The following is a 26,417-nucleotide window of genomic DNA, read 5'->3' as shown; positions in this document are numbered from 1 at the left end:
CCTCCTGTGAGAGGAATTTCAGTGTTGCTGCCTCTCTGGGAAAGAACAAATTGCCATATGTCAAAGTTTCATGGCCTGGAATATTATTGTTAGCAGTTTTGGCCTGACTTCACTCATTGTTGGTGGGTGGGCAACCAGAAGTTTTACTTTAGTGTTCGTGAGTTTCATATATTGAAGTGTCTTACAGGCCTTACATCCCAGCACCTTCTTGGCTTGAAATGGCTAAGTATCACAAAAAATTTGGACATGTTGGCTGTATCTTTCCTTTTAAGCCATGCATGTTGCACGAAGCACACCATTAATTTGAAGGTATCTTTGTAACTTTGGATTGCTTTTGCTAGATGTGCAAAAAACATTTCCAGATGTGTTTAGTCTCAGGGAACCAAAATTATTTATCTTTATGGACTAATTCTAACTGCATTTTAAAGCTGATAATGGACAAATCCTAAAATACAAGCTATATTGTGCCAATTGGCATAACATAAAAAGTAATAATTTTCATCTTCGTTTAGGAAGAAGGTAGGGAACCACAAAGCATACCGTATGTATCTTCGTATATTATTTTAATTTCCTCTTCTGATTCTAGCTGGTAAAATGATTAAAAATGAGTGGGCAAGAGGGAAAAATAAATATCACATAATAATCATGTTTTTACTCTGTGATATCTTTGTCTGCATTGCTCACATAATATTTGTTTGGTCTGTGTACTATGAAATCCTGTATGTTAAATACCTAGAATCAACCTTTGGACTTCAGACATTTCAGAGACTTTAAATTAACGTAGCCCAGTGTTGCATTATTTTGCATTGTGAAACACTGCAGTTCACAGCCTTGTTTTCTATTTATGCCTGTACAAGTAAAGATGATTGGGATATTTGTTCATATAAACCCCATTGTTTCATTGGGATGTAAGTACTGTGTGTATCTCAAGACAATGAGGAAAAAGTTACAGCTGATTGTTTCTTGAAATCCTACTCAAGCCTCTTCCAGCCTTTGTTATTAAGAAATCTGTCTTCATTTAGTAGGAAATCTTGCATACAAATTCAATGGTTGGTCTCAACAGTCCATCTCAGCAAATGATGTTAGGATTTAGTGTATTTTATTACAAGTCTAGAAATTTTTTTTCTTTTTTGCTCTTTAGTCATCAACTTACTTGTCCTTTCCTGCAATATTCCCTCTGTCTCATTTTCAAGTACCCTATAAACTAAAAGCATGGTTATTCAAATCATCATTTATATCTGTTTGACTTCTTCATTACAATATTAACATGGTGTGTTGTTTCCTAATTAAAACTATTCCTTAAAAGCATTGGAAAACTTTTCCTTCATTGTGTCCCATGTTAGAAAAGTGGGTTCTGTCATTGTGCAGAGGTGGTAATTGCAAAATAAGTAAGGTTCTACTCAGCAGTTTAGGAGTGAAGAGCAAAATTTAATCAGTGTTTGGAATAACAGCATAGTAAAATAGGATGCTGAAAGGCAATAGATGGAAGAAGATTCTCTTTAATAGTCACTAGGTCTTGGAGCATTATAGCCAAAGATCTCTTATGAGTGTATGTGAAATCTTTTCATAAAATAACTTCTGATCCCCTCACCGATTCAGTGATGTTATTCTACATTTTTATCAAAGTAGCTATGAGAAAGATATGGTCTACTTCTGCTTGGCTCTTGTGTCTGTGTAGTACAGCTGATCTCAAATCCTTGTTATTTTGGGCACAGGACTTTATAAAATTTGAAATAAATTTTCCTTGCTTTTTATTTCTTTCTTTCCTTTTTTCCTTTCTTTTCTTTTTAGCTTTATTTCTCTTCTCTTTTCTTTTCCACCTATTTCTTGAATTAACGAGGGGTGTGTACTGTGTTTTACCAGGGACATTCCAAATAATCCACTGGAATCTCTAGTGAGTACTTGAAGCTCTACCCTTCCATCTCATTAATTTGTTCCAGCACCTTGTCACAGGTACATTCTACATCCTGTATGCCAAGAGTTTAATTATAGGGAAATACATCCATATTTTGCATGTAAATCTTAGAGATTACTTTTTTTTCTCAGCATGAAGATATTGGAAGGGAGAATAAAGTAGCTGGCATCACTCCTAAAAAAACACATACCTCACAAACCAGCCAAATGAAAAGAGTGGTCAGCTGGGACATGACAGGGTGTTGATGGAGTAGCAGGAATAAATGGACTGAAGATTTTCTTCCAAGTGCACATGGATTGCATACGCTTAAAATTTGTGCTTCCAGGTTGTGCAGATGTTCTTTTTGACTTCTAACCTTCTGGACTTTTCTTGGATCTGTGAGAAAAACTGTCAATATGCTGTATCTTTTAAGAGGCTTACCTTTGTATTATATTGTGTTTTAATTCAAGCCTTAAGCCAAAGCTATTTTTAGGTATGACTTGGTGCAGGAGGCAGCTTATTTAATCACATGAAAATTTGGAGAGAGTGGAACAGTTTCATGGTTGCTCCTTGAAAGATAACACCACAGCATGTTTCTCTGCTCAAGCTGGCATTATAATTAGTTTTCTATAGGTACTTGGCTGACTTTGGATTTAAGGGGATTTAAGTTTTAAGCAGTGTTTCCCAGACTCATTATGTTTGAAGGGAGAAATAGTGGAAAAGTGGAAGAGGTATAAATCCCTGTAGACTGCTGACATGATGTCACTTCCTTGGACATAAGGGGAAGGGGCTTTTACTCTAGTGACCAGAGAGAATGGCAGTCCCTTCTCAGATGGAAATGCAGGCTGCTGCTCACCTGACCACTTTTCTTTTGCCCTTCTTCCTTTTCTACCTCTGATATGCCAGTTATCTGAACATCTGAACTTGGTGCAAAACCATTGTCTTACAAATACAAGAGTGTTGAAGAGTGGTACAAGCTGCACAGGTACACAGCATGCTACCAGAAACACCTCACAGATGGAAGAGAGAAAATTCTCATGACTCAGGAAGAAGAAAATGTGAGAGAGGAAAGAGTGAAGATGCACCAATACTTACTTTTATTTTTATTTTTTCAGAATATATATGTTTTTGAACTAGAACAGTGGGGGAATTTTTTTGGATACTGAGTTTGAAAGCTTCTGTAAGGTTTGCGGCTTTTCATTGGATATCGTTAATACACATTTTCTAAAGACTGCCTAAAATGAGCACTTTTGACTGAAAGAGAATTTAACATTTATTTCCAGTTTTTTTCCTCTGGGAAAGTTTTTATCAAAGTGTCATACCCACATCTACTCAAGATATTGGCAGACATGCATCCCACTCTACTTTGAACATTTAACTCAAGTAGGCCATTTTGAATCTTTCAAGATCTTGGTAATGTTGGTCATCAGCAGATTGATGACATAATTGAAGTGATCTCCATGGACTATTTGATTCTTTCTGAGCTACTTGCCTCGATGAAATGAAATGGGTGAATCTAAGTGTCAGTCCTATAAACCACAAAGAGTGGTATGTATGTTTAGTATGAACTAAACAAATTAAAAGGAACTGTCGTCTAAATATTTTAAGAACATAATGGCATCTAAAGAGCCAGTACATCAAATTTGTTAACAAATGTGCCCGACATAGGGATAGTCAGTCAGGTCAGACGAGTGCCCTTATGGCTCAGAGACTATGTAGTTTTGGATATGGTATTTGGATATATGACAAAGGAGGTGAAGGTCCCTATTTCTGTCCACGTTGAGCCTATCTCAGGAGAAGCTGAAGAAAGATTATGTGTGAAATTTGTCAGTGCACAAAGAGGTGCGTTTCAAACAGTGACATACTTATGTGCTCATCTTTTTTTAAAAAATGAACAAAATAAATTCTTCAGTGTAATTGAGGAGTTGGAAATCATTGAAAGCTTTCTATACCAGCTTTCCTTTAAATGATAAACACCATAAATCTACGGTGATATTTGTTGTGTAAAGATTTTGTCTCCAGAAGTGTCTTATTTTATTTATAACTTGCTGTTTAAAAACAAAATTAAAATAATAATAATAATCATAAAAACTCCACCGGGCAAACAACAACAAAACAAACAAAAAAACCCCACAAAGAACAAACAAAAAAAATCCCAAACCAAATAAACCCCTCAAAAAACACTAAAGCAGAATTCATTTTACTTGTCTGCCAAAAATAGGTTTTGCCACTATACCTCTTAAAGTGCATATAGTGGCCTCTCTCCAAAATGATGAAAATGGAGTGGAGGATAAAAGAGGGAAATAAAGTTGGAGTGAGACTTCAAGACAAATATGGGTAGAGGAGCCTTCTCCCTTATATTTGTAATGGCTTAATTGAAATAGAAAAGTCTAGAACCCCACAGGATGTTCAAATTAACTCTGTTTTATTAATAGCTGTTGAAGACCCCCCCTTTTAAAATAGTTTCCTTTGAATAATACATTGTTTCTAATAATCCTAAATTGTTTAAAAATTTCTTTTTCATTATAAAAATTTAATATTCTCATTATATTAATTATGCAGTCTCTGAATTTGGTAGTTTAGACTGATCATCTGCCTTTTTAAGTGTGTTCCCAGTTAGAGACATAATGGAAAAAGAGGCTTTCAAATTACCTAAAGCTGAGCTGTATTAGCTATATCCTCATTGAACTAAGAACAGATTAACATATTCCCAAATACACTTTTATTTTTACATTGTCTTTCACTTTTGAATTTGTGATAATTTATGTGTTATTTTTATAGATATTCTTACATTATCTGTTTCTTTTTAAGCAAGTTTAACTTCTTAACTGCTGTTCTATTGTTCTTCAATTTCATCCTAATCTTTCTAATCACTGTTTCTGCAAAGGGCTCTTAGCCCTTTTTGATACCTAAATTTTTACCTAAATTTATGAGCGCTTTGAATCTGTCTTACTTCCAAATATGGCTGCTTTACCTCTCCTATGTCACAAGCTGAAAATAGGTTGGAATTGCTGTTGGTTAAAGATCAAAGTATATTTCACTGAAATACGATTGCAGTGAGTTTTCGAGCACCATTTTTTTCAGTCTTTAAGTCTTAGGCTTACATGTATTAGTGAGTGCGAAAATTTTTATATATTTACAGGTGTGACTTGATTTTTTTTTTTTTTTCTTAGATGTTTCTACTTAGATTGAGGTTCAGTAAGGTGAAGTGCCGGGTCCTAGACTTCAGTCACAACGACCCCACGCAGCACTGCAGGCTGGCAACAGAGTGGCTGGAAAGCTGTGCAGAGGAAAAGTGGCTGAAGATGCTGCTTGTCAGCAGCTGAATGTGAGCCAGCAGTGCCCAGGTGGCCCAGAAGGCTGATGCCATCCTGGCCTGGGTCAGCAATGGTGTGGCCAGCAGGAGCAGGACAGGGATTATCCCCTTGTATTTGAAACTGGTGAGGCCACACCTTGAGTGCTGGGTCGAGCTCTGGGCCCCACAGTACAAAAAAACATTGAGGTGCTGGAATGTGTCCAGAGAAGTGCAACAAGGCTGTGAAGGGTTTGGAACACATGTGAGGAGCAGCTGAGAAAACTGGGGTTGTTCAGCCTGGAGAAAAGGAGGCTCAGGGGAGACCCTATCACTCTCTCTGACTCCCTGGAAGGAGGCTGTGGCCAGGTGAGGTTTGGTCTCTTCTCCCAGGCAACCAGTTTAAAGAAAATGGCCTCAAGCTGAGCCAGAGAGGTTCAGGTTGGACATCAGGAAGAATTCTCTCGCTGAAAAGGGTAGTTAAGCATTGGAACAGGCTGCCCAGGGGGGTGGTGGAGTCATCATGACTGGAGATGTGGAAGGAGGGCTGGTCATGGCGCTTAGTACTAACTTTAATGAGCACCGAGGTGGTCAGTCAAAGGTTGGACTCAATGATCCTGAAGGTCTTTTACAACCTAATTGATTCTTTGTGCTGTATTTATAATATTTCCATGTAGTCACATTGCTGTCAGTGCTTCAGCTTTGTGGTTTTCTCTTCATTGACTGAAGAACAGCCTAGAAAAAATTTATTTCTCTCAAATATATTAGGAAAAGTTTCTATGAAGAAAGCAGTGAACTAATGAAAAGTAGAGTATCAATGTTGTATTTATAAGAAAGAGGAATATCAACCATGACCTGTTCATGTAATATTACTAATTTTTTTAGGAGAGTTTTATGTGCATGGTAGAAATGTCACCCTAGTCCACAGGTAGATTAATGTTCACTTTTGTCAATGAAATGAGTAGAATTTCAGAAGCCATAAATCCAGTGCCTGGATTATCCTATTTCTGACTGAGGTTAGCTAAATGGAGTATATGCTAAATGATAAATAAAAGTGCATGGATCTGCTGCATTGGGAACCTACATGATGATTTTGTATGGAGAAATTAAATCCCTTGATGAGGTAGGGTGAAAGTGAACCAGATACGTCCATCACTAACTCACTTCCCAATATGCACTCTTGAACCTTTCTGCCAGTGACAGAGATTTTGCTGTTTTAAATCTTTTGGAAATCCTAATATTAGTTTACAATTATTTTGTAGGGAAACTATAAACAAGTTTATGATACTCAAATAATACATGTTCATAGAACATATGTGCTCTTTGGAGAAAGAGTCTCTCTGTCTTGAATATACCATGTGCCATCAAATCAGGGTCCTGACTTTGGTCTGTGGCTTATACCTGCTTTTGCAATATCAATGAATGTAATTCCGAGAAGATAGGATTCCTAGACCTGAAACAGGAAGATAGAACTGTCTTGAAAAAAGACTTCATTAAGCTTCTGACTTTCTGCTCCCAGAACTCTCTCTATAAACTTTAAGAAAATCTTCAGCTACTACTAACCATCAGTATTTCTTACTTCCAAACTGAGGACAAGAACAGAGCTGTGCAGAACAATCTACCAATTTTAATTCCTTTTTGCCATTCTCTAGGCTACTGTTATCACACAACATTAAAAGAAGATTATTACAGGCCATTTTTTCCAAACTCACTTTAGAACCAATTGCTCAAGTGGAATGCAGTGGAGTATTTCCAAACAAGCTAGGTCACTGACCTAAAATGCTGTGGAATTTCCATGCTTCTGGCTCTTCCCTTGGGTTTAGCCTTAAATCTAATCATTCTGACGTCTCTAATACGTGTTTGACTCTGCTTCCTCAGCACAATATACTAAACTGCTCAAGAGATGTGATTAGATAGTGCAGATCAGAGACAGGGTTAGAAATGTGTCTGTATGCTTCTTCCATATTGCCAAAATGTAGCTATTCTGTAGGGACTGAAAAATGAACATGAACAATGCCAGAGGCACTGGGGAATTTTGTAGAGATAGCATGAAGCTGCTACAGAAGTACAACTGGATAGTTCTTTTTCAGCCAAATTTTACATTTCCAAACCTTATACATCATCAGGTGTCTGGAAAATTACATAGAGTTCAGGATCTTCCTCAGTATGTGTAAATCATGAGATCCTCTGTAGTATATATTTTCATCATTAATCTTTTGGTTTGGTGACAGCTTCCAGTGATCCAGATGTGGTCACGGGTTTAGTCATCAAGTCCCAAAGGTCTGCTAGTTAATTTTTTCTGTCTTATCTGTGATCATGCTCTGAATGACATCCAGTGGTATATTTAGCTCAGCTGCAACAGATAAGTTTTTCAGACAAAGGCTAATAAAAAAAAGTCAATTCTAAGCCAGTGCATATAATGACATTGCAGCACCCACTGGCTTTCTTAGTGTTTCATTATATTTTATTTGCATGGAAGAATTTTCTCTATGGGAACTAATTAAAGGGAGAAAGTGTCCAGAAGTCCTTCCAGCAAGAAACCAAGAGTATGCCTTTAGATTAAGGTGGAATGGGATACAAGGAGCAACAAAAACTGAAATGCTACTACCATTTAAGTGATTGTGATATATGTTGCTGTTGTTTCTCCTATCACATCTTTCACGTTCAGCAAGAAATTGTCTAAACAGGCCTGGAAAAGCAGGATATTTAATAAAATATTCCCTTGGTCTGGGAACTTCTCCTTCACAGCCAGTGAATCTGTTTTGAAACTCCTAAAGGAAACAGTTATATTAGGCCACGTCTGTTGACTTTGCATCTTGAAGCATTGATTCATCACCTGAAATACTTTGGAAATCAACTTCCAGACAAGGTCTCTCTTCATTTCTTCCACTGAATGCAATTTAAATTTTCCATTTTGAAATCTCTAGTTGCATCAGCTCTTTAGCTCTGCATTGCCACAGCAGAGCTGAAGTTGATAGTAACTTCAGTGATGGTTCTGCTTATGCCACTGAGGATATAATTCTGCTCTCAATACATCATCTGCATCAGACAAGATACAATGTATTGAGTCAGCCAGAATCCACTCCCTCTTCTGACGATTTCTGATTTCTTTCAAAGCTTGAAATGCTTTAATAGCACAAGCAGATACTCAGCTTCAAATCCTCAATGCTGAATGTGCTGAAAGAACTTCTAGTGAAGTTTATTGCAAACAGATTTTACAGTTGAATCTTGGTAGAGCCACTTTTCATGTTGTGGAAGTAAAAAATTCTTTTGAAGAGGATAAGAAGCAGAAGACTTGGTGAGAACTGTGTATTAAAATGAGAAAGTTCCTGTTAGGATGGCATTGGAAGTTTTTTTCATTATTATTCAGATGGTAGTTTACTCAATTTTCCTTGGATTACTGAAGATACTACCACATAAGTCTGTCATGGCAACCTGCGTAAATGCAGAACCAGCAGCATTCTGAGAACATTCAAGATGGCTCTTTTTAAAAGCACCACCAGCAAGATGAGATATTTCAGAAATCTGCTCTGTTCTGGGACAGAGTACCTTTGTATATTTGCCAGTGAGTAAAAGAGGGAACATGTCAACTAAAAGATTGGTGCAAATTGCACTTTTATCTAGTAAATTAAGCAAATTGCACTTTTATCTAGTAAAATAAAGGCTCACAGTGCCTGCAAGGAATAGTTAAGCCCATGCTAGAGAAGCACACTAATGCCTCTGTGCTATGAACATAAGAGATTTTTACACACAGACATATCCCAACCAATTAATACGTTTCTTGTTACAATAAAGCAGCAGAACTACCAGTTCAGATGTATGGTTTTTAAACTGGTGGTGGTGCATGTCTTAACAAATGCTTTACAAATGTTCATGATTGTTTTAGGGAGACACTTATATGGAATAGAGAGTTGCATACTTTCATTTATGTGGACAAATGCTTTAAAAGAAATTATAAAAGATGAAAATAAACTGTTCTTTTCAATTCCTGGAAACTGGAATATTTTGTTCTTGTTTAAATTACATACATACTTGTATCTTACTTTTCAGTAGATTGCACATATTGCCCCAAAGATTTTTTTGTCTATAAAGACTCAAATATAGACTCTAAACAACTGTTGATGGTTTGCAATGAAAAGTAAATTTGAGCAAGTCTGCAGGTACAGATTTCAGCAGCTTTAATGCTATTTCTGATTCTTAGATAATGTAGGAAAAATGACTAAGAGGATTGTGAAATATTGAATCAGTTCTCTGCTATCAAAGGTCTTTAACAACTATTGGCTACACATCTACTGTCACTCCTGTGCTGTCTAGCAAGAAAGGTAGAAAATTTTATTTTAAAAAATGACATTCCAGGCAAAGATCAGTGTTTCTAAAAGTCACATATTTTCCTGGACTATGGATTTCCCACTTTCAGTTTAGAAGAGTAATGAAAAATATTCTTTCCTCTAGATAGGAAAATGTGGTATTTGGAGCTGTTTTCTCAAAAGCTGTTGTGATTCCAAAAAACAGTCAGGCTACCATAATTTATGTTGTTGGCAAGAGCAGGAATCATGACACCTGCAATAAGTAAGTTCTCTCTGTGATGTTGGGCAGTATCTCATAAATCATGAGGTTTGCCAGCTGCTTGTCAGAGAAGAAAATCCCCCATATAAATTTAGACCCGCACAAGTGGTTCCCGGATGCAGGGGCTTGTGGATCATACCTTCTGATCCACCTTCAACACCTTGCCAATATTACACCCTGCTAGTGCTCTCTCTTGGGAAAACCTCTTTATGGCTTTGACAGGAAAGGTTCAGAAGTCTGATTTTTAATGAAGAAAGTGCAGCAGTAAACTGCCAATCCAGCTCGTTCTTGTATGAATTTAGTATATCAGATTAAAAGGAATGGCAGCTAATGTTTTCAAAATGGTATTTTTCTACTTAGGTGCTTTAAATTAAATTGAGATGTGTGAATGAAATTAGTCTGCCTTTCAGGAGAACTTGGCAAATCAATTTTCAACTGAAAGTTTCCACCTTGTACTGGGTCTGGCTGGGATAGTGTTAACTTCATAGCAGCCTGGATGATGCCTTGTTTTGGATTTGTGACTAAAACAGCCTTGATAACACACACCAATGTTTTGGCTGTTGCTGAATAGTGTTTGAGCAGTGTCAAGGCTTTCTCTTTTTGGGAGGGGACGCAACTTGGACAGCTGACCTGAGCTGGCCAAAGGGATAGAAATAACAGTCCATATAACATCATAACAATAAAAACTGGCGTAGAGAAGCAAGAAGGGTTTTGGCTTCTGAGGTGGCTTTGTATGGATACTGGCTGAGCATCACTCTAGCTGTGAAAAGTGGTGAGAAATTTCCTTCAATTTGCTGTTTGCTGTTTTAATTTTGGGTTTGTTTTTGCTGTATGAGTGGTTGGACACTGGCAGGGGCCAACTCACCACACACCTATACACTCAGGTACAGACTTTTTCACTAGACTGAGAAAGATGCAGCATATTTTATTTGTAGCCCATGCAATTAAGGAAATCTTTTATCAGCAACCCTCCTCTGGATGCTCTCTAATTGCTTTGTAGCTTTCTTATCCTATGGTGCCCAAAACTGCACACAATATTCAAGGTGACATCAAACCACTACACAGTAGAGTGAGAAAATCACCTCCCTCAACTGGTTCAGCAGTGCCAGTGACTCATGTTCAACTTGCCATCTACCAGGACCCCCAGCTCCCTTTCCGTGGTGCTGTTTTGGAGCATCTCATTCCCCAGTCTGTTTGTACATCCAGGGTTGTCCCAGCCCAGGTGCAGAATCCAGCACTTGCCCTCAGGGGAGCTGACAGTTCCTATCATTGGCAAACTTACTTAGTATACATAGTAAGTATACTGTTACTTAGTATGTCTTTAAGAGCTGCATCCAAGTCAGTTATGAAGAGAAGTGGCCCTAAAATGGAGTTCTGTAGGGGCTTATGTAGGGAGGATAATACAGTTGGTTTCATATATGCATCATCTGCTACTTTCCCACTCAGCATGAGTTACTGCCACCTCCAGTACAGGGGAGAGAATTCTGTATGGTAATGTACAGTCCTAGAATGTTCTTTTTTGAAGAACTGGAAGTTTTATTATGTCTTCCTTCTTCCCCCTGGCTGAATGTATTAGTAGCACATCCACTTAACAGTGTTTCACTCTGCTAATCCAGGGCTTTCATTTGCAAAAGTACCTTAATTTTAACATTTTACGGTGGTTTGCTTTAACATGGGCTTAAAGATTAGGAATATTGTTTTGCTTCATTCATTGGAAGAGAATAGGAATACTAGTTGGTCAAGCTTATTTCAAAGATTGCTCTTTAAAGGAAATAGGAATTCACCCCAAATCAAGAGATATGAGCTATTTTATTGGTAGATTTACTTGGAGAATTTTCAGATTCAAATCTGAGTATCCTGCAGCATATAAGGCATACACTGATGTGGTACCCAAAAGAAAAAAAAAAAGGTAAACTTTTAGCTTCTGTCAGAAGTTTTTTCCCTTTAGAAGAAACTTCCATTAAGAGACTTCCATTAACAGTTCAAGCACTGATTTATAATTCTGAATGTAAATTAATTTCTTGTGGTCCAAACTATTTTTGAACTATGCTTTTGTCTTAGATTTTTTTTTCCTATTTATTTACTTATTTTCCTGTGTGAAAAGGCTTTTTTTGTAAATCATTTGTTTCTGGGCACAGTAAGCACAGAGTATTGTACTATATCAAAATGTGATATATATTAGAGTGGGAATGTAACTAAAGCAAGGAAACCTTCCTCTATGAATGTAATAAGGTACCAAAATGTTTTAACAAGTTTCACAGATCTGAATAATTAAGATATAGGAGACTGAATAAATAATCTGCCAACTCTCCACAGCTGAAATGTATCCACAGAGAAAACAAAAAGCTAAGAAAGCTGCCTTTCATCACTTTTTGTATTGAAATGATTCCTTCTGCAAATGTCTTTGTTGTACCAAAGCATCACTGGGTTCACAGTGCTTGTACAGACCTTGCTAGCTCTGGCTAAGGGAATTTTTTGCATAAGCACACAGCAAGTATGTGAGCAACAGGGAACGCATAAGGAAAGAGGGAAAGAGAAAAGAGAAAATCCCTTACTAGACAGGGTATTGTTTGCTCATGGTATATTGATCCTGATGAAGTTTGTGGTTAGTGGTGGTGTGGCGGAGTTTTGGTTGAGAGACCTTACTTTACAAAGTAAGACAAAAAGGGAAGGATGGGATGCTGGAATGTATAATCACTAGGCTTTAGGGTAGCTTTTCCAGATGTAAAGTAATGTAGGCACAGAGATGAGGTGGTTGAATTCTTGAAAAAAGTTGTTGCTAAAAATGACACATTTACAGATTAGGCATGAAAAAGCATTAAAAGGAGCAAAAATAAGGTTGAATACATTTAAAATTCTTTTTTTCACTTTCCTCAAAGGAAAACTCATAGAGTTCTACTCTGTTACATGTTTTGTTTTGAGACTACTGTACTTTAGTTAAAGCTTGGTTAATGCTAAATTATTCATTCTTTTCAGTTTATATTTGCTTTGAAGATAATGATCATTTAATTTATAAAAAGTGAGTCACTTGATTTTAGCCATCTTCTGTTTTTGTTTAATGTGAGAGGTAAGTATAATTTAGGAAACTTGTAAAAAGCTACCTGTTGTGATTCTTTTAGTGCTAGTGAAGTACATAATAAAATGCCAGTCCATTAAGGTATACATACATATATAATGGTTTTAAAGCAAATACTACTTAGAATTCTAAAGCTGAAAAAATGTTATCCTGTATGTATACAAAAAATTATCATTTTATGTGATTTTAGGATATGCTTTTAAAACAAATTTTGGGATGTGCTTTGGGAATGTGTTTAATTTGTAGATATTATTTTATTTCAATTTGTTTTGAGGAAGCAAATATGGTAATTATATAGGCAGAAAAGCATGTTCTCAAATGGCAGGCTTCTTGGGGCCTGAGAGTATTGTTTCTTGATGTCTGAGTTTTATTTTATCATTCTCACTTTTCTTAAATATATTCTAAAAATATTGTTATTACTTGTGATATTTATTGCAATTTTTCTACATTGGCTGTATTTTAAAAATAGTGAAATGCAGAGCAGATCAAGAAATAACTAAACATTGAACATGAGACCTTGGCTTGCTGCTTGGTTTGGGGCTTGGTGGTTTTTTTTGGGTTTTATTTTTTTTGTTGTTGTTTTTTTGGGGTTTTTTTGTGCTTCCTTTTCCTGACTATACTCTCTGAAGTGTATTACATCAGTTATTTTCTGTGGGCTCATGCTCACACTCTCCATTGCAGGTCAGTTCCTCCTAGAAGAATCCCGCCTGATAGAAGCAGCTGAAATGGCAAAAAAAGCAGCTGAACTTGATAATACGGAATTTGATGTTGTTTTCAATGCAGCCCATATGCTCAGGTTAGTGCTTGAACATCTGCCTCACTTGATTTTCCTCTTCTTTTGAGGAAAATAGTCTTTATAGCCTTTGCTTATGCACGATTCTTTTTAAAGCCCAGCAACTCTTTTGAATAATTCAATATTATTGCTAATAAGATACAAAGAAGTGGAATTAAATTGTTGCAGCATTTAGCACTTCGCATTTCTTAAATTCTGTTTATTATATCATAACTTAAAGCCTTCAAAACTTCTGTTGTTCACAAGCAGGTAATGCAGTTTGCTTGCATATGAAACAAGTGTTTCTTTTTTGAAGAACCTTCTGTAGGATTTCCTTTAACTTGATTTCTAAAATTTTAATGTGCACAGCAACTGAAGAGAGGAGACCATATTTCTCATCTTACATGGATGTAAATAGAGAATATTGAAAATTTCTCTTAATATAAGTAGGGAACATTATGATAAATAGAAATCTAAATATTCCCAGGCTGGTAATTACTTTGAGATGCATTGGAGCACTTAGTGATATTCTCAGAATCTGTTAATTAAAATGTGGTCTTATATTTAATTCTGTTCTATCAGAATGGAACAAAACTTTGGACTTCTACTTTAGCTAGTAAAGCTGTCAGACCTGGTAACATTCAGTAACATTTAAGCTTCTGTCTCTGAGTATAACATAACATTAAACTCACATTACTGTAATAGGTATCCTCTATACTTATTTCTAGGATAACTATCAAATGATTGTCTATTGTCCACTTTATAGCTATAAGGATACTTGATTTCATTTAGATGGTATCTAAGCATGGAGATACCATGGAAAGTGGTATGGAAAAATGCATAGTGGAAAGTGCATGAAAAAGGAAATCTAAAAAATTTAGTTCATTAGCACAAAACAGTTCTTCATATAATTTCTCTGCTGAAGATACCTTACTAGGCTTCTTTATACTTTTAGCATTTTAAATAAGAAATGGAAGAAAAAAGAAAAGAGTGTAAAAGAGAAGGTAGAATCCACTTCAGGCAAGTGACCAGTGTTTCAGAATTATGGTTTCTATGCCATGATTTGGAAATAAGCCCCAAAAGTTATTTTTTAAAAATAATTTACTGTTTGTCGGTTAGAAAGAAAACCAAGACAAATAGCTCATTGGTAAACAATAGTTTGACCTGACAGTGGTGTATAAGCTATTTTAAGGATCCTTCCCTTCCCCACGATGATTTTGTGAATAATATCTCTCAAGACAGAATTCAGCAATTTGAAACATTTTGATTAGTGTTAAAAATTCACAGACAGAATCAGAGCAAGTTAGTCATGACAGCTGAATTTAAAAAGGCATAGAGGGGTCACTGGTTTTACTGACTGTGTTGTAGAAGATGGTTTAGTGATATGATTGTGTATATTATAAATTGGGGTGGTGTAGATCAGTACTATTTTGGAAACAGTTTTAATAAAGCTCCTTCTTTCTCTGTGAGCACTGAGTGTAGCGTTCAAGGTCTTTGAGGTGTATATATGTACATCTGGATATGAGTATTTTTTCACTTTTAAAGTAACAGCTAGGCTGCTGTGCTGCCATCAGCCATAGTTATCCTCCTTGATCTGGCTGGGAGTGTACTGTTTTTGGGAGGCCTTCACAAGCAATGAGCTCAGTGACTCTAAGCTGCATTCTCAATTTTTACTGTAAGTGCAAAGCCACAACCTTCAAAAACAAAGAAGATGCACCAAACTGAGGCACTTAAAAAAACAGGCCTGCTTTAGTTTAACTAGAATCCCTTGTGCTCCTTTGGGATTCCCAGTCGATCTAATTTTTCACTTAATACTCAGCTCTGTGGAAGAACATAATGTCTTCCTGATACTCTCTGAGAGTCTAAAGTGGTCTGTGGGATTTAGCAAGAGTCAGGGTGGCAAAGCTGAATTCAGTGATGACAAATATTTGCTAAAACCCCATGTGTTAACATCTGACTGATTTTTGCTAAAGTTTTGTTGTCTGTCCTTGTTCAGTGCTTTATGTAGCAATTAATTCAAATATATTGCTTCCGTGATACTTGTTGGACAAGGGCAATGCATATTCATTCATTGTAACAGAGCAGCTACAAATCCACCAGGAGTCTGGCTCTTCAGAAGCAGATGATTTTTAGGATCTTTAGAACAGTGGGGAGCTGAGGGGATTCCAAGAGGAAAGCAGATACCAAGACACAAAGGAGGATGGAAAGAAGGGAGTACTCCAACTGACACAGAATGACACTGGTAGAAACCGAATGCTAAAGACAGTCATAAATGAAAGGCTGACATAATTTCAAGTAGGTGACCAACTGCTCTTTAGGTACTCTAGAGAGCTATAAAAACTGACTGGTAAGCAAGTAAGAATTTTGAATGAACTGCACAGCTGTGAGATAGAAAATACATTATAGAAGTTCACAGAGCATGAAAATGAAATGACTCTTGTGAGAGACACGGGATAAATTTTAAAGACGTGTTGTGGAATAAGAGACAGAAATTGATATTAATATGGATGATGCAAGCTTTCCAAAATGACTGCAAGATAATAACAGAAGCTTATATTCTTGTATAGATTCTGATATTTTCTTTTTCAGACCAAATATTTTACACAGTGATGTATTTTTGAATTAGGAAGGAATCATCTTTCCCTCCTCTCCTACTGTTTCCACCATTAGCCTAAGGAGTGTCATAAGACTCAGAAACATGAAGACATTTCTTGGTTTACAGCTGTTTTGGATGGAAAATAAACATACCTTTCATTCTCTCAAAATACAATTTGTTTTTCTAGCCTAGTGTTAAGTATTTTCCTTTCTTTTGAATCCCCCTACTTGCTGAGAAAAGAATCCAAAATGCAACATAAATAAAAATTTACAACTTCTGAAAATTTTGCAGTGCTGCAAGTTAATTTTCTTTTTCTTAAATTTGTAACAGGATTGTTAACTGGGTTGATAAGCAGTAGCTGTATTTTTAGATAGCCTGTTCTCAGTTTAGCAGTCACAAGAATTTCTGCTCTTCCAATCAGATATTCCAGCATTGCTGATTTCCTCTCTTTGTGACTGAATCCGAAGTAAAAAAAAATAATTACTTAGTTCTGTTTGCATTATTGAGAGACCTACCCTTTCCTAATTACATGATAGTTATTAATTTTTTTTCCCTAAATGACTTCTGTAGCATCCCGTTAATGCAATGCAAGATGATTCAAGTCATCTGTAAGAGGGGTGAGATGTGGGATGAATGCAATTAATTTCTTTGCAACAGTCTGGTAACTTTTAACTTGCATAATACTTGTCTGCAAAATTCATCTTCTCGACAAATTTGTTTTCCAGACAGCTTTCTTCAAGGGTCACGCAGCCATTTGGGTGGTTCTTAAAACAGTATCTGGTCATGTGTTTTACATTTGTAGCATTTGCAGTGCTGTTGCTCAGAGGAGTTGGAAGTCCCTCAGCGAAGCGGTGACGCACGTGTGCGATGCCGTACGGTGGCTGCAGCTTCAGCGCTGAGCCGTGTCTTAACAAGGGCTACAGCTCACTTGGCTCTCCTAGAGCTGCCATGAGCAAGGCTTCCTGTGGGCAGGGGAATGATTGTTTCTAGAGTGAAGGGTGGCAGTGTGGTGGCACCACCCTAGTATTAGAAACCGGAAAAGAATTTCGCCTTGCCTCAACAAATCTGGGAAAAAGACCTCTTTGCTTAAAAACACATTCTGTAGGAATAAGTCATTTTTCTGTGCTTTTGTGAAAGGGTTGTTCTGGGAAGATCTCATGTGACATGAAGTTACAGGATGTTTATTGGCTGTTGAAAACAGAAGTCTAAATTAGAGCAGTACTACATGACATGGTCTTCATTTTTCAGTGATTTTCTGTACGAGTATTTTGGCTCTCCAGAGTACACTGACCAAACATGGAGTGTAATTGCTGGTAGAGTATCATAGGCACAACTTAACTCTATGTTATTGTCTGAACAGAGTATATTCATCCTTTATTTACTATCTATGTGCTTAAATATATATGTGTGTATGGCAAAGCATAAAGTCTATATAGATTTTTAAAACAAAAGAGCTGTGGATGAATGACTCTTTGCAACGGAGCAGCTGATTATACCACCTGATTATAATTTTGTTGTTACACAAAAAGGTCCATTAAGAATGCCAAGTACCAGCATTCAGCATTTTAAAATAGGAATTAGTGAAGAAAATTTCTTCATAGGTGTGCCGACATCTATGGTTTTACTGTAAAAATTGTCAGTCTGAAGCCTTGTACCAAGCAGCAGGCAGGTTAAAACTAACCCTTTCCAATCACACGTCAGAATTGGTGGTGTTTTTCTCTTACAACAGTATTTTTTCCAGTGAAAAATGTAAAAATCAAAATGAATATAAACTGATTATAGCTGAGTATCAGGAGAATCTAAGAGTGATGTGTTGTCAAGCACATTTATTAGGTGTCACTGTTAGTCAGCTGGAGCTAAATATAGGGAATTGTTTGGTTTGGAATCTCAGGTTAAGACATATGAGAGAATAAAAAGTGGAAATATTTTTTTCCCTTAAAATGAGATCAGATGCTAGTTGTTAGTGGGGAAAATCAGATATGTTTTCAAGGTCAGTCCTCATGAAAAGATTCAAGATAGAGCTTAAAATATAGCTCGTAACTGTGAAAAAGACTATCTTCTGAACTTCTCTTTGCTCCCTTTCCTTCCTCTCTGCTTTTTTATCAACACTTTAGCTAATATTTTACTCTACTGTGAGTTATGTTACTTTTAATAGTGTCCTTCCATTATTTGACGTTGATCCAGAGCTCTTTACTGCTCAGTGGCATAGGGTTACTGCAATTTCCTACCTCTGTGCCTTTAATTTTTCTCCAGGGAAAGCTGTTTCAGGGCTTAGCATAATTAATTTCTAGCTTAGATTTGCACTGAAAATGGGAACCAGAATTCTGCAGCATCTTAACTAACGGAACTGTTGCTGAATGCCCCAGAAATTGGACTAGCATTTTCCTGACCAGGTTACCTTGTTCTACATAAACTGTTTTTAATGGAGAACTATATATTCAAACTGATTTCAACTTGTCAATTAATGATCCTTGTTTCAAGATATACATGTGGCAGGAAAGTAAGCCATGTATTTCCACTGGTGTAAAGAGGGGGACAGGATTTTAATGTGTTCCACACTCACATGCCAGCAACTCTTTTTGGAGGTTAAGTGTACCTTTTGTATTTGCCTCCTGGGAAGGTCACCTTGTTTACTGTATGTTATTTCACCACTTTCAGAAGTGATTTGTGTCCTGACAGATTTGTGCAAACAGGGGGGGAAAAAAAGCGCTCTGTAACATGTTTCATTTTACAGTGCCTTGTTGTAAATCCTGAAATTCCTAAGTATGAGATTAATTTTTTTGCAGTCGTTTCAAGTGCTACTGATGCCCAGCAGGAGTGATTCGGAAGCAGGTTGAACGGATATTTTTAGACATTCAATCATTTCTAACCACTGCAACCGCTGAGTCAATGATACATGTGCAAAGTAATTTAAAACAGTTAACAGGTAGAAACCAGGTTCTGTTTAGTAAATTGTTAGTCATGAAGTGGTTTCAGCTTGCTCAGGAATTATGTGAGAAACTTCAAAGGGATTATCCTTTCTCCCCGCAAGACCAATAGCTGTCAAAATATGTTGTTTGGGATTAATTGTCTGTCCATGTATTATGGGGCTAATGTTTAAAATCTGAGTGGTTAGAAACAAAATTTGAACACAATTTGATAACATGGAGATATTTGATAACATGGAGACAAAAGGAGAAGAGAGGAATTTGAGAGAAGTGATAAAAAGGGCCTGTTGAGACAAAAACATGTTTGGATTTCTTTGGCAACATACTGCACTTTTATATGAAGATATTAAACTGAAAACTGATGAGAAGAAATAAAAACTAAACTACTAGGAGTATGTAGATGCTGACAGTAGTAGTAAGGAGGAGAAAAAGTGTTGAGCTAATACTGCTTCAGGTACCCAGAAACTCATCTTATTCTCTTGGAATATGAGATTTACATTTAAATGCCTGCTCAGAATTATGTGAGTAAATTTTGAAATCAGAACTCTTTTCAGAATTAATTCCCTCAATCATGGAAACCTGGTTTTCAGAAATCTTTATTTTCTCTGCCTTTTTTACTTTTTTTTTACTGTAATTATATTGGTTTTGGGAGGGCACAAAGTGAGAAGCTGGATTATGGTATAATATACAGTTTCAGAATTTAAAGTATGTCTGATAAAAAGTGAGCCGCATTCTCTTCTGGTGAAGTCCAGTATGTCTCTGTTTTTGCCTGAGATGAGAATTCAGCCTTCTGTATTTCTTTCCATTATGTACTAATATCACTGCAGAACTAAAAAGAAAATGAAGCAAAGAGGATTTGTGCTAATGGACATTCTGAAACGTCCATAAGAAGACTTTTAGATTTACATATTTTGTGCATTTGTTAGGGTAATATCCTTAAACAGCAGGGAGTTGTTGCAGCATTTAGTTTCTAGCTGTGCTTCTTTAGGTATGGTTTCATTTTAATATGAGGAAAATGAGGTGTAACTATGTTGTTCTTTTCCATCCTGATAGACAAGCCAGTCTTAATGAAGAGGCCGAGAAGTATTATGAAATGGCAGCAGGATTAAGACCTAATGTAAGTACCTTCTTAATGGTATCCATTGCTTAAGTTGATGAACGTGCCATGGCACTGAACCCTTTGGGTTGAGGAGAACTTGCTGGAGCATTTGATCTCTCAGCCTGTCTTATATAGGTTCTTTGAATAGTTAATTATTGGGTAGTTAGATGAAGCTGTTCATTTGTCAAACCAATCACTGCAAGTTGCCTCAGTGAAGTGGTCTAGCCATAAGTCTTATTTGGCTAACATACTTGGAAAAGAATTCCAAATTTAGATTTATTTATCTATGTTTAAATGTGTTAAGTTTGGAAAGCTTTTCCAGTTCCATCTCTTCACTAGTAAAAGAGAATGAACTGTGAGCCACAGTTTAAGGCATTTTTAATAATACATTTATGCATTTTCATCTGTCATGAACTTCTGGCAAACATTGTTCAGCAAACATAAAGATGTTTATCTCTGACGTAGTTGTGTATTGGCAAAGAAATACTTACTGTTTGAGCAGATACATGTAAGAGTAAGTGACAGATGGTTTTTAAGAAGGGAAGCTTATTTCCAGTTTTCATTGCATCAGGAATTAAAGAAATAAAATATTTTTTACTTACCATTTTTTACATAATATTACATTTCTTTTCAATTACCTTCACATTTTTAGGAAAAAATCATGAATAGAAATGGGGCAGAATTTATTTTAGATACATAACACTATGTCTATGCAATAAATCAAACCTAGGAAAATTTCTGTCACAGAAGTCTGTAGTGCCAAATTTGAGGATACAAGTCAGCAAATGTAGTAAAAAAAAGGAAAAACCCAAGTAAAAAAAAAAAGCAAAAGAGTTTTCAGAGCTAAGAATCAAAAGCAACAACAGCGAAGACTCAAGACAAGCTAACAAAATACAATAAAAAAACCCATAATAACTTATTCATACGGAATTTCAGATTTTCATACTGTCTCTTAAGAACTCTCAGAAAACTACTTATTTAAAACTACTTCATACTTGGTGAAATAACAATAAAGACCTTGTGATTCATAATGCTTGCATAATGCAATACTTTTTTGCCTTTTTTTCTGAGAGGAAACCTTAATGTTAAGGTTAAGGTCCATTCCCTCAGCTGTCTGCAAGTTGGTACAATTTCTCTTTTCTGTGCTTCGTTGTATGCTCAAAATTCTTCCCAAAACTAAGAAATAAGTTTATTGTGTATATCCCTATATATACATATATATGGTTATTTGTGTGAGGTTTCTCAGAGGGCTTTGGAGTGTCTTACAGCAAATTCACAGCAATAGTATTCTAAGGATTAGGTATTTCTGATTATTGATGACAAGCTTTACATATTATGAACAAAGTATCCTTTTTGAAGAATAAGATTATCAAAACAATTTATATTAGAAACTTTCTTTTAACTTTGATTAGTGTGAGTAAAACTCCAATAGATACTGGTGTTCAGCTTTCTTTAAAAGATAATTATACTTTTATATTCAAGATGATAGTTTAATTTTATAGGTAAGCATGGTGTGCATATGGTTCCTGACTTTTTAAGAATATTTTATTGGTGCAGAGTGGGAAACTTGTATCCATTTTCACAGCCATTATCAACTGTCTGATGACTTTACAGGGGTATGTCTTAACAATGTAAACAAAACCAGAAGTAGTCATACATATTTCTTATTGTTGTTAACTCTCAAATTTACCACACTAGTTTCAGACTGGGAGGAAAAGCAGCCACTTGAGGAGGCTTACTTGGTAGTAAGCAGTTTAATGCGTACATGATAAGACAGAAGCTTCCAATCTTTGCAAAAGAATATGGAATGAAAATTATTGAAGAACTCTGTACTTCATGGCTGCCTCTGTGCCGATAAATTAAATGTGCCCAGTGCGGATTGAACCAGGTGCTTATCAAGGTATTGTCTAGAGACTGCAGTGGCCCAGTCCAGAGCTGTGTAGAAACCATTTTCACAGCCTGAAAATGCCCACAGTTGATTTTGTATAGCCTGTGTATTCTCTCACTGTCTTATGAATATGAAGAATCAGCAAAATTACGTGAGTCAAGATGATAAAGAAATATCCTTAAATAGAATAAGTACTTGAAGGATCTTTGTTTGGGTTGGGGTTTTTCTTGCATCCATCACTAATGGTCTAGAAACATTTCTTGACAGAAAATTCTAGCTACTAGATGTATTCATGTATTCAATACAGATTCCTACCATTCCATGTATACAAACACATACCTGTATGTATATTTGTGTACATCTCTTTAGTTGCTAATAGGTCTAACCCCAAATTGCCTCTCAGTGAGAATACTGTGGCAGCAGTGAAGTCTCAATCTGTGCAGTGGATCAACCTTGTTATTAGTATAATTAAGTGCTCAAAGGGTCTGTTTAACACGAGTCTTCCTTCTTCTGGTGCTTTAAACAGTACTGTTTGATATGAGTGAATTATGGAGCAGCATCACAAGTAAACTGGCACTCTGCTTTTTTTCAGTATGACTTTTTTCCTTTGGTTCCCCAGTCACTTGGCCAGATCCCAAGTTGAAGATCCACTTCTTTGTTATCAACTTCTTTCTTTCACTGTGCCAAGACAATTAAATTATCACTTTTAGACCGATGACTGGCTCCTGTGAGATTTTCATGTAGCACAGCCTGAAACAAATCTCAGATTTCCACTCTTGCATCTGTTTCTTTACAAATGTAACATATTGTATGTCTCTAATTTTGCTACTATAAGATACAGTCCTTAGGAGCAAGAAGAGATTTTAGTAATACTGTAAATGCAATCTTTTACTGATTATTAGTGATTTTTTTATTCTCATTTAGCTATCATGACACAGTTTTGTTCTCAGCATTCTATTTTCATTTTGCATCCCTCTCTTTGGTTTCTCAACCATTCTTGTTGCTTTTGGAATGAAACAATATTCTATGCGCAACAATTCCTTATCTGCTCCCTAATATATAAGCCCTTTGGATCTAGAAACTGCTCTGCTGAGCTTTTCTTCACCCATGTCCAGTTTAAATGGCCATCTGATTTACAACTTTCAGAGATACTTAATTGGCTATTTTAGTGCTTTTTCCAGACAGCAGTCTCCACTCTTGCATTTGTCTCCTAGACAAGCCCTTTTATTTCAGTGTCTCAGAATTGGAGAGCAGCAGCGAGCACCAATATAGCTTCATGTCTGAGTCACATTCACATTCAGCTAATCCATTTTTAGAAAAGTTGTGACTAAGGCAGCTTAAAACATTGCCAGAAACACAGTATTCAGTTACAGAAAATATAACTTCTCTGAAACTTGCAAGCTATTGTTTTTAAGAGAGCAATCATAAAAAGATTTTATTTTTGCAATATTGGGGATGATTCATTCATCACTGAACTAATTCTGAGAGGTCTGAGAATACAATTTATTTTTTTCATTACAAGCCTTATTACAATGAATAAAGTATTTGCAAGAAAAATATACAGCAAAGGAACAACTGAATACAGTAAAGGTGTGTTAAAATGTATATCCACATCTTGAATGCCATCCTTGCTTTTGGATACACTTTCTGTCTGCAGATGGTAAAAGAATTAAAACACTTTGATACAATAGCTGCACCAGCTGAAAAGGAGCTTGGATGTAAATTAAAAACAAGTCTGGCTCTATTAGTGTTTGAGATACAGACCTAGCTGTTTTCTTAATATTGTTCACAATTGGCTTTATTTGCAGTAGATGGGTATTTATCCTCCATGACAGTAATTTCCAGACAAATTTCAGAAGAGCAGTATTTTCTGTAGAACACACTGCTGCTTTGAAGATGGGAACAATTTGTCTCTATTGAAGAAGCAAGCATTCTCAAAGTTATGTCTATTTTAGCTTTCAGAGGGTCAATTTCCCCTGGAAAGGGAATAGGTAGAGAGGAATCCAGGAAGCAGTTCAGAAAACAAACCTACTTTTATTTGCAATTAATTATTTCCTACAGGACTCTCTTTTCTTCCTTCAAGTCTGTAGGTAACCTACAGAGATGAGCCTCCCTAGCCCCTTGAACTTTATGAATGCTTTCCAAAAAATATGTTACTGCATTGTTTGCTATACCATGATCCAAACAAAATGATTTTAGAGCCTTCTCACTGAGAAGCACATAAATGTTTGTTCTAGCATTGTTGGCTTGAGTGTACATTTATCACATTAGTCTAATATTAACAAATTAAGTTGCGTGAGGATATGAAACCATAATTTTCTTGGGCATTTATACAATAATTATTCTGACTGAGTATGGCTGAAGAAAAGCTGTGTTCAGGGGTAATTTCTGGGTGCCCTACATATTGTAATCTTCACAAACCAGGAAATAGTTTTAACAAGTTGTTAGGCACTCTAAAATGTGAGCTTTAAGCTTGCTTTGTAGTGGAAACTCAGTCATCCGGAAACTGTCTTTAAATTGGCATTCTTTACAAGAATGTGAGATTCCCATTTAAGCTTCAGCCTTTGTTCAACTTTTAAGATATCATTTGTGTAATAGAGCTGCGTTTCTAATTTTTTAAGTCTGAGCCTGAAGCAGCCAGTCTTTAAAAAGCAGCTCTAGAACCCCCACATATGGCCAATGGCTTTTGGGAAGAAAGGGCACTTTGAAGTGTGACCTCAAGAGTATTAAATGAAAGAGAGCTCACCAGAGCCCTAAGACTTTGAGCCACCACCTAGAGCTGATTGGCTTAGGAGCATTCCTCAAGGAGGTGCCATGACCTGTAAGTCACTACCATCCCAACCACATTTTAGTGCTGCTTGCAATCTGGAGCTCATGACAGCTTTAAGCCCCATGTCATCAGCACATTGTCAGATACAGCTGTTTCCACTCTACCACTTCAAAAGGGCTTGATTAAATGTCTTACTGTAACAACATACATAAAGACACACACAGAGAGTGAGGGGGAAAGGAGAAATGTACCTATAAGCAAAATAAATACAATTTCCACTAGATGGTTTAATCATGATGTGGAGGACTAAACCATTTTTTGACTTGAAGGGCTTATGTAATCAGTTAACACAATATCATATTAAAAAGAAGTTTCTACAAGTGCTTCTTTTATTTTTATTTTTTTTTCCCAATGCTGAAGTACAGATTTCATGCCAAGGGCTCCAGGCTTGCAATAATCTCTGCCTCAAGCTGTCTAACTGGTGAAAGAAGAATGCTAGTGATTTCTACATAATTGACTGTAATTTCATAGGCACCTTAGAGATAACATACTTTCACTGCCTTCTTAGGGAAAGTGTTCATAATTCATGGGGTTTATTCATGGCAGGACTTCTAAAAGAAAATACTTCCAATAGTACATACGTCTTTAAAAAAGAAAGTAAATGCAGCATTTTTGTCTTGGAACATCTGTAATCAAGATCTGCTTTATTATATATTTTTTCCTTCGATGTTTCTGTGCCAAATTTTCTGTTTGATTTTCTCATGAACTTTCAGTAATTGCCTCACTTAGCTTTACTGGGTTTGGAGTAATTGTGAGGGAAAAAACTTAAACACATTTTGCCAGCTTTGTTAAGGACATCTGTTATTACCAGGGAGAATTTTCATAAACTCTTTCAGGAGTTTCTGCTATGTTAAATCTATTGATGATGGCAGTAATGGATGGGTTAACAGCAATTCTTGCACTGTCTGCAGCTGATCCTCAATTGACAGAAAAACTGGCTACAGTGGATCCAATCTCATTGCCACACTGCTCCAGGGATACAGCAGATTCCTCAGCAGTAATGTATCTATTATTGCTCTTGCAGCTCTTTTGAGCAGATCTACCTAGTCCCTGTTGTTCATATGCAACTGGAGTGCCTTGCCATCTGTACTCCTGGTTTCTGGAGCATAGTACAGATAAAGCTATACAGATAATTCCCTAGAGAAACAGTATATATATGATTTTAACACTTATGTATTATTGCCAGTAAAGCGTTCCAATTTACAGCTGCAAATCCTTGTTTTAAAATGTTGTTCTGCCTGTTTACTTTTTTTTTTCAAAATAATGAGCACATGGTAATATTTTAGCTTTATCTACTGGTGCTATGGCATGACCACAGAGCTGTGTTTTTAAGTAGTTAGCATCCAGCAGATTCATCTGTTCAGTTGTCTGCCTGTACTGAAAGTTAAAAGTGGGCCCTGTGGAGCAGGAGCCTCTGTTGACTGCCTGTGTGCCCTCTGAGATGCTCCCAGCTTCTCCTGCCTTGTGTCAGGGCTGC

General features: G+C 36.4%; 1 protein-coding gene across 4 annotated transcripts in view; it reads left to right on the top strand.

Annotated features, from left to right (window-relative positions):
* Positions 1-26,417, top strand: part of TMTC2 (transmembrane O-mannosyltransferase targeting cadherins 2) — a 268,691-nt gene that overhangs the window by 225,364 nt on the left and 16,910 nt on the right. For all 4 annotated transcript variants that reach the window (XM_086887822.1, XM_086887824.1, XM_086887826.1 and 1 more), the window contains 2 exons: positions 13,510-13,624; positions 20,177-20,240. In XM_086887822.1, the coding sequence (XP_086743948.1) occupies positions 13,510-13,624; positions 20,177-20,240 (179 nt within the window). The remainder of the gene's footprint in view (positions 1-13,509; positions 13,625-20,176; positions 20,241-26,417) is intronic.

Source organism: Cyanistes caeruleus, chromosome 4 (assembly GCF_971803275.1).
Source record: "Cyanistes caeruleus chromosome 4, bCyaCae1.hap1.1, whole genome shotgun sequence".
Classification (NCBI taxonomy): Eukaryota; Metazoa; Chordata; class Aves; order Passeriformes; family Paridae; genus Cyanistes; species Cyanistes caeruleus.
The sequence above is the reverse complement of the archived record's forward strand: the minus strand, read 5'-3'. Positions and strand labels throughout refer to the sequence as shown.